General features: G+C 46.4%; 1 protein-coding gene across 6 annotated transcripts in view; it reads right to left on the reverse strand.

Moving 5' to 3' along the window:
• RASGRF2 (Ras protein specific guanine nucleotide releasing factor 2) overlaps window positions 1-17,179 on the reverse strand; it is a 422,861-nt gene that overhangs the window by 308,255 nt on the left and 97,427 nt on the right. For all 6 annotated transcript variants that reach the window (XM_033924793.1, XM_033924646.1, XM_033924482.1 and 3 more), the window contains exon 2: window positions 14,937-15,043. In XM_033924793.1, coding sequence (XP_033780684.1) covers window positions 14,937-15,043 — 107 coding nt within the window. The remainder of the gene's footprint in view (window positions 1-14,936; window positions 15,044-17,179) is intronic.

Genomic DNA, 17,179 nt, shown 5'->3' on the forward strand with positions numbered 1-17,179 from the left:
GAGGCTGAACCATTGGGTTGAGAATTCAGGATTCCTCTGAGGCTTGAGTTCCCCCAAGTCTCTCTTTGAAGTCCCATTTGGTTGATGATACATTGAAACCCTCATCTCAGTGTGCAGCGGTGGCTAAGAAAGCAAATAGAATATTAGGAATTATCAGGAAAGGAATGGAAAACAAAGATGAAAATTTTATAATGCCTTTGTATCACTCCATGATAAAGCTGCACCTCAAATACTGTGTGGAGTTCTGGTCACTGCATCTCAAAAAAGATATGGCGGAATTAGAAAAGGTACATAGAAGGACCACATCTTCAGTGGGGTCGGGAGTCTGTGCTGGACTACATGCTTAAGTTCTTATATTTAAGAGTTTCAGCGATTTGTAAAGTGGCAGTAATTTACTTTAAAAATTTCAGTAACTGCCTTAAAAGTTTCAATTAGTGCTAGCCTTCAAAGTTTCAAAGAAATAAGGAGGTTTTTATGCCTACAGTATGAAGTTACCTTCTCTTTCTAGTTAGAGGAGGGTTTCCTCCCTGATGGGGTTCTGAGGTCTTTCCTCCTGAAATACATTAAAGTTTGCTCATTTTCACTGTCATGTTCACAGTTTTTGTTGTATTTGATGTTTAAATTCTAGTTGTGTTGGATGTTTTGTGGAATGTGATTTTGTGAACCTCATGGCCATTTAAACCTAATTGCTCTCAACCAAATTTATTACAACTTAAAACCTTTTGATTTGCTCTCCATGTGAACCAAAAATTATTGTATATCACTTACTGTAATCAAATACCTTCCTATGTAATTAAAGCAAACCTGTTTGGAGTTATATAAACTCAGCAGAGGAGACATTTGCTTTTACAGAACAATTTGGTCAACTTTCTTTTAAATATGTGTGTACCACTCACAGTTCATCACATGGGATGGCCAACCATAAGCTATATCATAGAAACATGATGGCAGATAAAGGCCAAATAGCCCATCCAGTCTGCCCATCTGCAGTAACCATTATCTTCCTCTCTCTAAGAGATCCCACATGCCTATCACAGGCTTTCTTGAATTCAGACACAGTCTCTGTCTCCACCACCTCTTCTGGGAGACTGTTCAACGCATCTACAGCCCTATAAAAGGCAACTAAGAGGATGACACAAAAAAATACATTCTATAATAATATTTTATTTGGATTTAGCTCACACCTTTTAAGTAGAAGCTCTAGGTAAGTTACATTCAAATATAGTTTGTATGACCCTATCCCTGGAGAGCTCACAATTTAAGTTTGTTCTCGAGACAATGGAGGGTTAAGTAGGGGTTCCTTCCTTCCTCATTCTCCTTCTCCCCCACATGTAGAAGAAATCTGCAGCCAATGAAGGATTCCCTACATAGGATATTAGCAACTCTACCAGATACTTGTGATATTCTACCAGGTACTTGTGACCTGGATTGGCCACAGCTAGAAACAGATGCTTCACCAAGCAAAGACCCAAAGGCCAGTGCTAGGGCTGCTGAGGGATAGCATATCCCTTTGGCCATAACCAGGAGGACTATGGTCTGATCCCTGGAAGAAAATATTAGCCATCCTCAGACACTGGGATGAAAGTCATGGAGAGGAAGAAGATTAGGAAGAGGATGAGCACTGTAAACACGCTAGAGCAAGCATGGTCCCAAGAGGCAAAATCTATATATACTGCATATCAACAAGGGTTCCAAGAGGATAAAGAACAAGAAACTGGCGTGGCTCACTGTAGCGATCAGGAAGCGATCAGAGACAAGAAAACTTCGTTTAAGGAAGGGAAAAGGACAAAAACAGATGAAAACTGGAAAAAGCACAAACAACATTAAAGTAAGTGCCATAAGGCAGTAAAAGGGGCCAAAAGAGACAATGAGGAAAAAATAGCCAAGAAGGCAAAAAACTTCAAGCCGTTCTTTCGATATATTAAGGGGAAACAACCCGCGAAGGAAGCGGTGGGGCCACTGGATGACCATGGAATAAAGGAGGACAAAGCCATTGCCGACAAACTGAACACATTTTTTGTGTCTGTATTTACCGAAGAGGATATATACAATATACCAGAAGCTGACAGGCTATACGCAGGAAACGAAGACGAGAAACAGACAGGGTTGACAGTCTAGAAGAGGTATGCAGGCAGATTGATAGGCTTAAAAATGATAAATCCCCGGGACTGGACAGCATCCATCCGAGAGTAATCAAGGAACTGAAAGGGGTTATAGCTGAACTGCTCCAACTAATAGCCAATCTGTCGATCAAATCAGGAAGGATTCCAGAAGACTGGAAAGTGGCGAATGTTACGCCGATCTTCAAGAAAGGTTCAAGGGGAGATCCAGGAAACTGCAGACCGGTGAGTCTGACCTCGGTACCGGGAAAGATGATAGAGGTGCTGATAAAGGACCGTATCATTGATCACCTTGACGGACACAATCTAATAAGGACCAGCCAGCACGGCTTCAGCAAAGGAAGATCTTGCTTGACGAACTTACTGCACTTCTTCGAGGGAATAAACAGGAAGATATACAATGTTGACCGGGCCATCCTTGTCTATCTGGATTTTCAGAAGGTGTTCGACAAGGTCCCGCATGAACGACTACTTCGAAAAATTGCAAGCCATGGAATCGAGGGTGAAATACTCACATGGATAAAAAAAGCTGGTTGGCAGATAGGAAACAGAGAGTGGGGGTAAATGGACAATACTCTGACTGGAAAAGCGTCATGAGTGGAGTGCCGCAGGGTTCGGTCCCGTGATCTTCAACATATTTATAAACGACCTGGAAATTTGTACAACGAGCGAGGTGATTAAATTTGCAGATGATACAAAGTTATTCAGAGTAGTAAAGACACAGAAGGATTGTGAAGACCTGCAACATGACATAAACACACTCGAGAAATGGGCCACAACATGGCAAATGAGGTTTAACATGGATAAGTGTAAGATGATGCATGTCGGTAACAAAAATCTTATACATGAATACAGGATGTCCAGTGCAGTACTTGGAGAGACCCCCCAGGAAAGAGACTTGGGAGTACTGCTAGACAAGTCATGAAGCCATCCGCGCAATGCACGACGGCAGCAAAAAGAACAAACAGAATGCTAGGAATGATTAAGAAGGGGATCAAAAACAGATCAGAGAAGGTTATCATACCACTGTACCCTGGGCCATGGTACGCTCTCACCTGGAATACTGCATCCAGCACTGGTTGCCGTACATGAAAAAGGACATAGTACTACTCGAAATGGTCCAGAGAAGAGCAACTAAAATGGTTAAGGGGCTGGAGGAGTTGCCGTACAGTGAGAGGCTAGAGAAACTGGGCCTTTTCTCCCTTGAAAAGAAGAGACTGAGAGGGGACATGATTGAAACATTCAAGATAATGAAGGGAATAGACTTAATAAATAAACACAGGTTGTTTACCCTCTCCAAAGTAGAGAGAATGAGAGGGCACTCTCTAAAGTTAAAAGGGGATAGATTCCGTACAAACATAAGGAAGTTCTTCTTCACCCAGAGAGTGGTAGAAATCTGGAATGTTCTTCCGGAGGAGGAAAGGCTAGATTTAATTAAGGCACTGGTCTTTCACCTAAGGGCCGCCTTGGGAACGGACTGCTGGGCACGATGGTCCACTGATCTGACCCAGCAGCGGCAATTCTTATGTTCTTATGTCAGGCTTTAAGTTTATTTATGATTGCTGTGGTATAAAAATTCTTGGTGATGGACATTTTTTTATTGGTCTGCTGTGGCAATGACAGATCAGAATCGGGTATGCTTGGGGAAATCCACTGGTTATTCCTAAGATAAGCAGCATAAAATCTGTTTTACTACTTGGGATCTAGCTAGGTACTTGGGACCTGGGTCGGCCACTGTTGGACACAGGATACTAGAACTTGATGGACCTATGGTCTGGCCCAGTATGGCAATTCATATGTTCAAATCATATGTTATGAGTATGGGTGCTGTGTATCTCAGTTGCTACTTGAAAATGGCAAAAAGTAAATCAAATAACTTTTACACCTAAAAAAAAAAAAGTTACAGAGAGGTGTAATCTGCACAGAGAAGCAGGTGCAGCCCTAAACAAAGACATAGAAGGGGTAACCTGCACAGAACATAGAGAAACTCTAACATCACTAAGGGTTTAGTTCACCACCTGTTTCTGATCAACTCTCACAGCAGACTTTTTCTGTATTCTTTTAAGAAGGGGTTATATACTTGAAATTGGCTGTTAATACTGCTTTTCATTCACCACTTTCCTCACCAACAGAATTAACTGCTGTTTCTGACCCCTATGCCATAAGCAGTACCTTAACTGCCTTTATACCCCCTCTCTTTCAATGACTGCTCAAGATTTGAAGGCTTTATGCTGCACTACTGCACATCATGATCCCTTTCCCTCATCACTGGTTCAACACTATACTGAACATCTATTGCTATCTTCTTGATGGTTTCCTATAGTCTACAATATTGAGATAATAATAATAATTTTATTCTTGTATACCACCATACCGAAAAAGTTCTAGGCGGTTGATAACAAGGTGAGCTAATACATGGGATACAAATTAGATAATGGACTTAAAAACAGATAAAGACAGAAAGTATTTACAATACTAACTTCAGCACAGAGACACTACTAGGCTCCCATATCGACACAGCAAGACAACACCTCAGCATTGGAAAAAAAATGCTGCTCATACAGTTGGACCTGACGGCGGCATTTGACCTGGTAAACCAAAACATCCTACTGCAAATCTTGGACTCAATAGGCATCTCAGATAAAGTATACTCATGGTTTGAAGGTTTCTTAAAATCCAGAACATACAAAGTAAAATCAGACAAAGAAAAATCCAAACCTTGGTCCAACCCTTGCGGCGTTCCACAAGGGTCCCCACTATCCCCTACTCTCTTCAACCTATATACGGCCTCTCTTGGCGTTTACCTGAACAAACAAGGCCTATCCTCTTATAGCTATGCTGATGACATCACCATCCTCATTCCTTTCGACCAACTAATGCTCTTAATGTCAGACACACTACACAGAACTCTAGCTACAGTTACGACTTGGATGGAAGACCACAAACTGAAACTCAACCCAGACAAAACTAAATTCATCCTCCTAGAAAATAACAAAATCCCAACCATAACCAACTTAGAAATCAACTCTATCAACTACCCTTTGCAAACCACCCTAAAACTTCTAGGTATGACTATTGACAGAGGCTGCACCATGCAACCACAAATTAACAAAACAATACAGAAATCTTTCGCAGTTATGAGAAACCTTAGACAAGTCCGAAAATTCTTCGAAAAAACACAATTTCAGCTCCTAGTACAATCTCTAATCCTAAGTATCCTACATCCTCTACCTCCCCTGCCCTGCAATAATGATTAAACAACTACAGATAATTCAGAATACAGCTCTGAGACTCGTCTATTCATTGAAAAAACATGATCATATTACTGAGGCATTCATCAATTCTCATTGGCTTCCAATCCAGGAAAGAATACAATTTAAATTCTACTGTATACAATTTAAAACTATAAATGGAGACAGCTCAACCTACCTAAATGACCGCCTCATCCAAACCACCTCTACCAGGCATAGAAAAACATAGCACAGTTACTTACCGTAACAGGTGTTATCCAGGGACAGCAGGCATATATTCTCACATGTGGGTGACGTCATCTACGGAGCCCCGGCGCGGACAGCTTTTCAAGCAAACTTGATTGAAGTTTCAAGTTTGCACACTGCACCACGCATGTGCGTGCCTTCTCGCCCACTAGAGGGCGCATCCCACCTCGTGGTCCTCAGTTCCATAACTAGCAAGGAAGCCATCCCCGGGGAGGCGGGCGGGTTGTGAGAATATATGCCTGCTGTCCCTGGATAACACCTGTTACGGTAAGTAACTGTGCTTTATCCCAGGACAAGCAGGCATGATATTCTCACATGTGGGTGACCTCCAAGCTAACCAAAAAAGGGCAGGTGGGAGGATGGCAATTTAGGAAAACAGATTTTGCAAAACTGACTGGCCAAACCGGCCGTCACTCCTGGATAAAGTGTCCAGACAGTAATGAGAGGTGAATGTATGAACCGAAGACCAAGTGGCAGCCTTACATATGTCCTCCATCGGAGTGGATCGGAGGAAAGCTATCGAAGCTGCCATCGCTCGGACCTTGTGCCCCGTGACTCGACCCGGGGAAGGAAGGCCAGCCTGAGCGTAGCAAAAGGAAATGCAAGCGGCCAACCAGTTAGACAGAGTGCGCTTGGAAACTGGATGCCCTAATCGATTGGGATCGAAGGACAAAAACAATTGAGGAACCTTCCGATGAGGCCTGGTGCGTTGAAGATAAAATGCCAACGCCCTCTTACAGTCAAGCGTGTGAAGCGCCGTCTCGCCAGGATGGGAGTGGGGCTTCGGGAAGAACACAGGAAGGACAATGGACTGATTGAGGTGGAAGTCAGAAACAACTTTAGGTAAAAACTTAGGATGGGTGCGGAGAACCACCTTGTCGTGATGAAAGACCGTGAAAGGGGGGTCCGCAACCAAGGCTTGCAACTCGCCGATCCGCCTGGCGGAGGTGAGGGCAATTAGAAACACCGCCTTCCAAGTCAGAAATTTCAAGAGGGACTTGTTGAGTGGCTCAAACGGGGGTTTCATCAGTTGAGCCAGAACTACATTCAAATTCCACACGACAGACGGAGGCTTAAGAGGGGGACAAACCCTGAGTAACCCTTTCATGAAGCGTGTCACCAAGGGATGGAGTGACAGAGGGCGTCCCTCCAGAGGTTGGTGGAAAGCAGAAATCGCACTGAGATGAACCCGCACCGAAGTGGTTTTCAAGCCGGAGCGCGACAAATGAAACAAATATTCTAAAACCGAGGATACCGGGACTGATACCGGATCCAGGTGAAAAGACGAGCACCAGGTGGAAAACCTGGTCCATTTCTGCGCATAGCAAAGCCTCGTCGAGATCTTGCGGGAGGCTTCCAACACCTCCTTCACCGATTGAGACAGGTCCGGAGGAGTCAGGGAACAAGAAACCAGGCTGTCAGGTGCAATGACTGCAGATTGGGATGTAACATGGATCCTTGACTCTGAGACAGCAGAGAAGGAGAGACAGGCAGGGGAAGAGGCTCTCTGGCACTGAGCTGGAGCAGCAGGGAGAACCAGTGCTGACGCGGCCACCGAGGTGCTATGAGAATCATCGTGGCCGTGGACGATTTTAGGTGTACCAACGTTCGCATGATCAGAGGGAACGGAGGGAATGCATACAGGAACCTCCCTTCCCAGTCGAGTAGGAAGGCATCCGCTTCCAGACGGTCCTGCGAGTACATCCGAGAACAATATAGTGGTAGTTTGTGTGTCTCCGGAGAGGCAAACAGATCCACCTGTGGCGTTCCCCAGCGAGCGAAGACCTCGCGTAGAACTGCTGAGTGTAGAGTCCACTCGTGCGGTTGCAGAAGTCGACTCAGTTTGTCCGCCAGGCAATTCCGTTCTCCTTGGATGTAGACCGCCCGGAGGAAGATGTTCCGGGAGGCCGCCCACTCCCAGAGGCGAAGAGCTTCGGAGCAGAGGGGCCATGACCCTGTTCCTCCCTGCTTGTTCACATAATACATTGCCACCTGATTGTCCGTGCGGACGAGGACCACCTGGTCCTGCAATATGTGAACGAAGGCTCGAAGTGCTAGGAAGATGGCTCGCAGCTCTAGCACGTTGATATGACACTGACGGTCTTCTGACGACCACAGGCCCTGCGTGCGAAGACCGTCGAGATGGGCTCCCCACGCGTACTCCGAGGAGTCCGTGGTCAGGACCTTGCGAAAAGGCGGAGTGCGAAACAATAGCCCCATGGACAGATTTGAAGAGTCTGTCCACCAACGCAGCGATTTCCGCAAGGGCGGAGTTACCGAAATGAGGCGAGACACCGGGTCGCACTCCTGGCGCCACTGGGACGCGAGGGTCCACTGAGGGATCCTCAGGTGTAGCCTCGCAAACGGCGTGACATGTACCGTCGAGGCCATATGGCCCAGCAGCATCATCATGCGCTTGGCCGACACCCTCGATAGTTGGGAGACCTGGCGGCTCATCCGTACCAAGGTTTCCACCCGCTGGGTCGGCAGGTAGGAGCGTAGGCGCACCGTGTCCAGCACCGCACCTATGAATTGAAGAGACTGCGACGGTCTCAACTGAGACTTTGGAAAGTTTATCTCGAACCCGAGAGTTTGCAGGAAGGCAATAGACTGTCGGGTCGCTGAGATAACCCCCTCCCTGGTCGGGGCTTTGATGAGCCAATCGTCCAGGTAAGGGAACACATGGAGTCCACGTGACCTGAGGGCTGCTGCAACCACCACCATGCACTTCGTGAATACTCGTGGGGACGCGGCCAGGCCGAAGGGCAGTACCCTGTACTGGAGGTGGAGGTCCCCCACCTGGAATCGTAAGAATCTTCGACAGGCGGGGTGCACCGGAACATGGGTGTATGCTTCCTTCAGGTCGAGGGAGCACATCCAGTCCCCTTCCCCCAAGAGGGGGTACAAAACCGGGAGAGATAGCATTCGAAACTTCTCCCGGGCCAGGAATTTGTTGAGCTTCCTGAGGTCCAGTATGGGGCGCAGGTCCCCGGTCTTTTTTGGGACCAAAAAGTAGCGGGAGTAAAACCCCGTACCCCACTGGTCCTTGGGGACCGGCTCGACCGCCCGAAGCTTCAAGAGGGCTTTGGCTTCGGTTATAAGGGTCGGTAGCTGCGAACGGTTGCAGGGGACTAAACTTGGGGGACTGTCCGGCGGCGAGGACACAAAGTTGAGCGAGTAGCCCTCGGAGACGATCCGGAGCACCCAAGCGTCTGAGGTAATCCCGGTCCATGCCTCCCGGAAGAACCGAAGACGGCCCCCGATAGGAAGGGGTTCCTGAGAAAGTGTGGAGGGGAACCCGCCCCGTCCGCTCAGCCCGTCAAAAGGAAGGCGCTGGCTTAGAAGGGCCCTGCGCCGGGGCTTGGGGTTGTCCCCCTCTGCCTCGCTGAGACGGACGTCTCGGAGGCGGTCTCGAGAAAGCCGGGGTCGACTTCTGAGGGTATCGGCGCGGCGGAGGCCGAAAGGGTTTCTGCGGCGGGGGCCTAGGTTTGGGGCGGACCAGGGATGCTAGAGAGCGCTCCTGTTCCGACAAGCGCTTGGTCGCCGCATCCAATGACTCGTCGAATAACTCGGACCCCACACAAGGCAAGTCTGCCAGGCGTTCCTGCAGGTTTGGGTCCATGTCGAGGGTGCGAAGCCAGGCCAAGCGGCGCATGGCCACCGCGAGGGCCGACACCCTCGAAACCAGCTCAAAGGCGTCGTACACTGCATGGAATAGGTACAACCGCAATTGAGACAGGTTGGACATAAACTTGTCGAATCCTGCTCTTTGGGAGTCCGGTAACGAGTTTCGATATTGAGGAAGGTCCTTCACCATCCCACGCAAAAAGGAGGAGAAGGTGAAGGCGTAATTTAGAACCCTGGTGGCCATCAGGGAATTTGAATAGAGGCGACGGCCAAACTTGTCCAGGGTCCGCCCCTCCCTGCCTGGTGGAACCGCCGCAGAAACCCGTGAGGGCTGTGATTTTTTAAGAGCAGACTCCACCAGAAGAGACTGGTGTGAGAGCTGCGCCTTATCGAACCCTTTAGGGGGAATCGTCCTATACTTCGATTCCATTTTTGAAGGCACAGACGTGACTGTAAGAGGGTTTGACAAGTTCTTCAGCCAGGTTTGCAGAAGGACACTGTTGAGAGGGAGTCTAGGCACCTCCCTAGGAAGAATGGGGAGGTCCTGTTCCTCCAAAAATTCTTTGGAATACCGAGAGCCTACCATCAGGTCAATCCCCAGGGCTTGGGCCATGTCCTGAACGAAGGATGAAAATGAGGACGGCCTAGCCCGGGGAGAGGGGGTTCTCGACCGCCCCACCGAGGAGAGGGGGGAGGCCTCATGGGAATAATGAGGATCCCTAACCGATCCCGAATCCCAGGATCCCCTCTCGAGGGCCCTCGAGGGGGAAGGGGAAGTTATCCTCCTCGCAGAACCCTTGGGTGAGGACCCCGGGGTTCGTGGGACACTCTCCCGTTTCCTCGGCGAGGCGGCCCGGGAAGACTTCCCATGGGGTGAGCGGAGGAGCCTCGGGTTGTCGAGGCGCAACTCCGACACCTGCAACGCCTTGCCCCCGAACGACGAGGAACGGTCGCGCCGAGGCGAGCCTCGGGGCCGCTTAGACTTCCTCGATCGACGCCCCGTCCGAGGTCGCGTCGAGGGCGAGGCGTGTCTGGAAGACCCGGAGGAAGAGGAGGAAAGACGGCGCACTCTGCGCAACTTTTCTTTGGGCCTTACACTCCGCTCAGGGGGTTCCCCCGAGGTCGAGGTCCGGGGCGGGGCCGAGACCGAGGTGAACGGGGTCCCAGTACCCGAGACCGAGGTCGCCGAGGCCGGGGCCTCCGAGACCGAAGGCGTCCAGGCCGAGGTCGAGGCCGCCGGAGCCGCAGCACGCTGCAACACTTCCAGGGCTCCCGACAGCTCCGATGAGATCAGTGCTCGGAGGAGATCCTGGAAGGCCGGAATCCCCACGAAGGTGGGGAGTTCCGAGTCCGGGGCACACTCCCTGGAGGGCGACCTCGGTCTCGAGTATTCCCTCGGGGTGTGCGGAGTCGAGGTCCGATGCGGGGCCGGGGTCGACCCACCCGCCTTGGCCTGACTCGAGGATGGCTTCTTTGCTGAAGGGGATGGAACAGAGGACTTACCCGAAGCTTGCTTCACTGACGACGCCTTCGAGGAAGAGGGCCGAGGCGAGGCCGAGGCCCCCGAGGACGCCGAGGCCGAGGTCAAGGCCGGGGCCGAAGCCGAGGCCGACGTCGAGGCCTTAGGCGGCGCGTCGACGGCGAACAATTCGGCCATTCTTGCCTTACGGCGACGGAGGGCCCTGTTTTGGAAGGTAGCACAGCGATCACACGAGTCTGTCGGATGTTCGGGCCCAAGACAGACAATGCACCACCGGTGAGGGTCAGTGATGGAAAGCAACCTCTCACACCGGCTGCACTTTTTGAATCCCGTAACAGGACGGGACATCCACGAAGAAAAAGAAGAAGGCCGGGAACGTACCGACGTCCCGCGGCCACGGCTTCCGGGAGCCCCCGGAACCCGACGAAAAACGAAAGACTTTTTTTTTTTTTTTTTTTGAAAAGAAACGAAAGGAAAACAGTACCGCGAACTAATTCGAAGGGAAAAACAAACTAAACGCGGCAGCTAGAAGGCAAAAACACTGGAGCTCAGATCCACAGGGCTTTCTTGCTCCGCGGAAAAATTTGAACTGAGGACCACGAGGTGGGATGCGCCCTCTAGTGGGCGAGAAGGGACGCACATGCGTGGTGCAGTGTGCAAACTTGAAACTTCAATCAAGTTTGCTTGAAAAGCTGTCCGCGCCGGGGCTCCGTAGATGACGTCACCCACATGTGAGAATATCATGCCTGCTTGTCCTGGGATAAACACCCCATTCACTTACCCCCCAATCAAAGAAGTAAAACGGAAAAAAACTATACAACGGACTACTGGCCACTCAGGCAGCGAAGATAGACAACCAAGTCTCCAACCTATTGACAACAACCCCAGACTACAAGATGTTCAGAAAGGAAACAAAAACTATACTCTTCAAGAAATCCCTTAATAAAGCTTAATACCATGATAAAGCTTAACCCCCCCCCTCTTACCATCCCCTCCCTAACCCCATATCCTACTTTTCCCTCTCTTGGAAACCTTCTCTGATCTAATGTTGTAACCCTTCTTCCATAACTCTTTTTGTAATCCACTTTGAACTGAAAGGTAATGGCGGAATAGAAATCTGTAATGTAATAATGCAGAAAATACCTGCATGGCAGGGAAAGAAGTATTACATAGAACAGATAAAATACATCAAGTTAAATATAAGGAACTTGATTGAAAAATGAAGCAGAATGCATTAAGATATCAGCCTATCAAAGAGTTGAGTCTTTAACAATTTTCTAAAATCAAGATAGGAAGAGACCTCTAACATTATTTTTCCAAGCCACATTCAATTTAGCTTGGAAAACATTCAATAGCTTGGAAAAAAGATTTAAGTTTGGATATAAACATTGCTAGCAACTATCGATCAATTGCTAATTTGTCATTCATTTCCACAATAGCTGGATTTTTAGTGGCCGACCATTTGATCTCTTTCATAGAGAACACATATGTTTTACATCCAAACCAAATAAGGTTCAAAACTAAGGGCTCCTTTTATCAAGCTGCGCTAGCAGGGCTAACACACGCGACTTTTCATCATGCGCTAACCCCCACGCTGGCCTAAAAACTACCACCTGCTCAAGAGGAGGCGGTAGCGGCTAGCGCGGCTGGCGATTTAACGCATGCTATTACGCACGTTAAACCGCTAGCGCAGCTTGATAAAAGGAGCCCTAAGTTTTTATTGGCAAGTTCGAATAACAAGATATTGAATGCCTCTTTGAGATTAAATGGGTTAGATTACCCAATTAATTCTACTATTAAAATCCTTGGTGTCATCTTGGACCGAAGCTTGACTTTTGAAGATCTCAGGTTAATGTTTTTTCACTTTATGGAAAGTTCGTACCATTAAACAATATTTTGATTTCATCTCTTTTCGATTGCTGGTTCAATCTTTGATTTTAAATATTTTAGATTATTGCTATATTATATACTTGGGATCTTTTAAGAAAACCATTAAACAACTAAGAATCATTCAGAACGCTGCAGTCTGTCTCATTTATGATCGCAAAAAATCGGATGATGTAAGCTCGTATTACAAAAAACTACACTGGCTGCCTGTGGAAGCAAGAGTCATATTTTAAGTTTGCTTGCCTTTGCTTCAAAAGCATAATAGGTTCATCCCCAATCTATCTGTCTCATCATTTTGAATTTCCAGGCACAACTTGTACACGTAGTGCTTACTTGTTCACTTTTCCATCCTTGAAGGGTTGTATCTATTAGAGATTCTTTGACAGAACATTATCATTCCAAGAAGGCAAATGGAATAAATGTTTAACTACCTTTATCTCAAATGCACTTTCCTATCAAACTTTTAGAAAGTCAATTAAAACTTATCTCTTTGATAAATTACTCCGACTCCATTTCTACCTTGATGTATTTTTAAAATACTTCCAGATAAATTTGATTCATTTTAACATGTTAATGTAATTTTGAAAGCTTTTTGTAATATCACTGTCTGTATACGGTCTCTTACTCTGTAAACCGCTTTGTGGTATTGCAGTATACAAAAATAAAGTTATTGTTATTATTATTATTATCACAATACTGAGACTGCCCTTATTGGAATTATAACAATACAAGCATTACTTAACATTGTTTTGTTTTTATTTCTCAGTCTTGTAGCTTTATTCATTCTTTGTAAATCAACACTCTTTGATCTGTAGGCTTTATTAGTTGGGTATCACCAATAAGGCTTGGCACTGGATTCGTTCATACCTTACTAATAGGACAGTTAAAGTAAATTGACAATCCATAAGTTCACAAACCTTTCTACTCAACTGTGGAGTAATACAGGATTCATTGCTGGCACCAATCTTATTTAATATATTTTTGGCCCCTTTAGCAACCTCTATTGAATCCTTGGATTTAATGCCTTACTTTGACGTAGATGATGTACAAATTCTATTGGTTCTGGATCCGTCTAATACCCAAAACATTATCTCTCTCAGCTCCAAGTTGAAGGATAATAAGATGAAGCTAAATATTAATAAAACCAAAGCTTTGTTTCTTAAACAAAAAAATCAATTACACCTAGACTGAATACCATTAATCTTGCAGATACAGCCATCCCAATTTCACAATCTACAAAAATATTAGAGGTAATTATAGATGCCGACCTATCTTTTCATCCACAAGTTTCATCTGTTATAGGGAAGTGCTTCTTTAAAATGACATTTAGATTACTTGACACATTATACAAAGGCTTAAGTTAAAAAGGCCATAAAAATATTCAAACTGATATAAAAAGTTGTGAAACATAACTGGGAGAAAAATGTGACCATGTAGCTCCTTTATTATGGGTCAAACATTGGTTACCTATCAAAGCACGTATTAATTTTAAAATACTTACATTGGTCCATAATACAGTACTCAACATTTAAGATTCCCATATTTCCTCTTCCATTATTCTGGTACCATATTCTTTATCGTGCAATCTTCATTCATCTCAACAAAATCTCCTAACAGTTCCTTATTTTCATCAAGTTTTTCTAAACTTGTACTGCAGTTCCATGTTCAGCATTATGGGTCCTATATTATGGAATCAACTTCCTTCAACTCTTTGATTGGAACACTCAAAGGAAACATTTTTTAAATCCCTTAAAACTTACCTATTTCAACAGGCATTTGGATGAGCCCATTTAAGTTAATAATAAAGTGATGGATTCAGTCAGGATTTAGTCCGGAGAGGTCAACTACTGTTGTAAACTTTCTGTTTTCTGTGACTCTCCTATATTCATAAAATATTGTAACCTTTTTTTATTTGATATTCACACGTTATTTTATAAATTGTAAACCACCTTGATGGAAAATAAAACTTGAACTACAATTCTAGCCACCCTACTGGGCAGATTACATGTACTATTCTGGCCTTTATCTGCCATCATTTACTATCATTTACTCAAGAAAGTTTGCTGTGCTCCTTGGATAAACCAATCACAGCAATGATCATCATTGTATGCCAAGTCAAAGATATGCAGACAGAAAAGATGTACACACAATATACATACAAGTAGAGGGGTTGTAAAGATTCCATGAACCATGCTCCATGTGCTCACCCAAACTGTTTTTCTTAAATCTGGGATAAAAGATGGATTCTGGCATCTAACAGTAATTAGAAGTAAATTTACAAAATTAGTAAAAGATGTGTTCTTGTAAAGATTATATATCAAATACCTGGCTTGATGAATAGCTTCTACCCATTCATCCTGGTCTGTTTCTTCTTCACAACGCAGCTCTAATTGTTTCTGCCCTTCATGGCCGAAAGTTACAGTAAAATAATGCTGCAGAAATGAAAATAGAGCAAGCAGTTAGAAGTGACCTGCTGCTGTTAGATCATTATACCTGGGGCATCTTATTCATTTGTTCTGATCAATTCAGTAATTTTAAAATAATTTTCCACTTATAATAAGGGACATATTTACTATATTGAACAGTTTATTGCATGCAGTTTAAAGTTAAGGACTATCGGGGCAATTCTACAAATTGGCTACTAGTGCCAAATCTATAACAACAGATTAGCACCAACATTCTGTTATAGAATACTAGTGTATGTTGGCATTGGTATGCCCATGTTTAGGCATACGCTGGTGCACCTACTGTAGGTGCACCAAGTGATGCCTGTAATTTATAGCTCTCTACACAATGTAACTGAGAGCCACACCCAAGGCTAGCTGCCTATAACCCCTCGATCCCCCTGGCACCCCAGGTTCGGAATCGGCAGGAAGGATGCCCACCCCCTCCTGCTTAATACCTCTCGATCCCCATGGGACTGGCCTTTGGTATCTGACCAATTAGAGTCTTAGGCCACTCCCAGTGCATTCCATGATGCACTGGAAAGGAGGCCTAAGGCCCTGATTGGCCCAGGTGCCTAAGGCCCCTTCCTGGTACATCCCAGGATGTACTGGGCAGGGGAAGGCCTGCCATTTTGAAAAAGCGGGCCTGCAGGCCAGAGGGAGTAGGCATCCCTCCGGCCAGCCTTACTTCAGAAAGGTACAGGGGTGGGGGGTGTTGGGGTGGGCTTATGGGTGTTGGGGTGGGATATTGAGGTTTGGGGGGTCAGAGTGGGGTGTTTGGGGATTCTGGGGTGTCAGCAGTTTGGGGGTGTCGGGGGGAATCAAAGGGGCCACGGGCAGGAGGGAATAGCATCCCTTCTGCCAATCCACCATGGAGGGGGGTTGTCAGAGGATCAAAGGGGCCAGTGGTAGAAGGGAGTGGACATCCCTCCTGCCAATCTCAGATTTGGGAGGTTCAGGGGGTTCAGCGGGGGCTGGCAGCAGGAGGGAGTAGGCATCCCTCCTGCCAATTTGGGGGGGGTGTTGTCAGTAGGGTCCTCTGCTGCAGCCGGCTCAGCTGATTGCAGCAGTGGTATTTCTCACCCCCACCCCCAATCAGCTGAACCAGCAGGACTCTCCAAAGATGCAACTTCAAGGAGTCCTGCTGATTCAGCTGATTGGGGATTCCCTTGCCACGATCAGTTGATGGCAGCTGATGGCAGCTGAGCCGCTTATCTTTGTGATCAGGCTACCATGTGATTCTGCAACTAGTGCTTGTAACATAGGCAATGGTTAGAGAATTGGGGGGATGGGGGGGTTAGGCATTTGTTTGTTAGGTAAGATGCGATTCTGCATAAGATGCCGGTACCCAATTCTCAGCCTCTTCTCAGGCAGCCATCAAGACTGATGTCTCATACAGAATCAGGCCCATAGTGTACAAGCATAATCCCAGTAATTCTCTAATAGGTCGCCTATATTAAGTGCCATTTTGCACACTTAAATGTATAAAATACCAGCATTTATGCGGATAAATGTATACTTAAGCATGTAAATGCTAGCTGAGTACTCAGTGGTATTTTATAATTTTCATGCAGAAAGGCCTGGATTCTCTGTACGGTGCCAATATCGGCAACCACCTAAAAAGTGGTCGCCAATTGCATGTCAATCATGCAATGGCACCATTTAAAGAATCGTGCCTCCAGGAAAGATAGGCGCTGGAAATGTAGGCCAGGGTTTTCCAGGCTTACATTTCTGGCACCTATCTTTATCGTGAATCACACCAATGTAGGCACTTTAGACTGTCTAATGCCACTTTTGGCATTAGCCATGCCCACAGTAGCATTAGGTGGCCTAAAGCGCCTAAGGAGGCACAATTCTGGTGCTGATTATTTTTTAGGTACTGGTAGGTACCTTGAAACTCGGTTAAAAACACTGTTTGAACAACGTTTTTTACTGAGCTTGGGCACTTACTGGCACCTAAAAAATCTGTGCTGTTTAGAGAATCTGGGCCAAATTGCTTAGGACCTGATTCTGCAGCAGGCACTTACAAAATGAGTACTATCCGTGTGTCGATCACCACCAGGTGCCGTTTCCAGGATCATGACTTGATATGACCCTAAGCGCCAGGAATGTAGGCCAGGGTTT

The sequence above is a fragment of the Geotrypetes seraphini genome, chromosome 1, assembly GCF_902459505.1.
Source record: "Geotrypetes seraphini chromosome 1, aGeoSer1.1, whole genome shotgun sequence".
Classification (NCBI taxonomy): domain Eukaryota; kingdom Metazoa; phylum Chordata; class Amphibia; order Gymnophiona; family Dermophiidae; genus Geotrypetes; species Geotrypetes seraphini.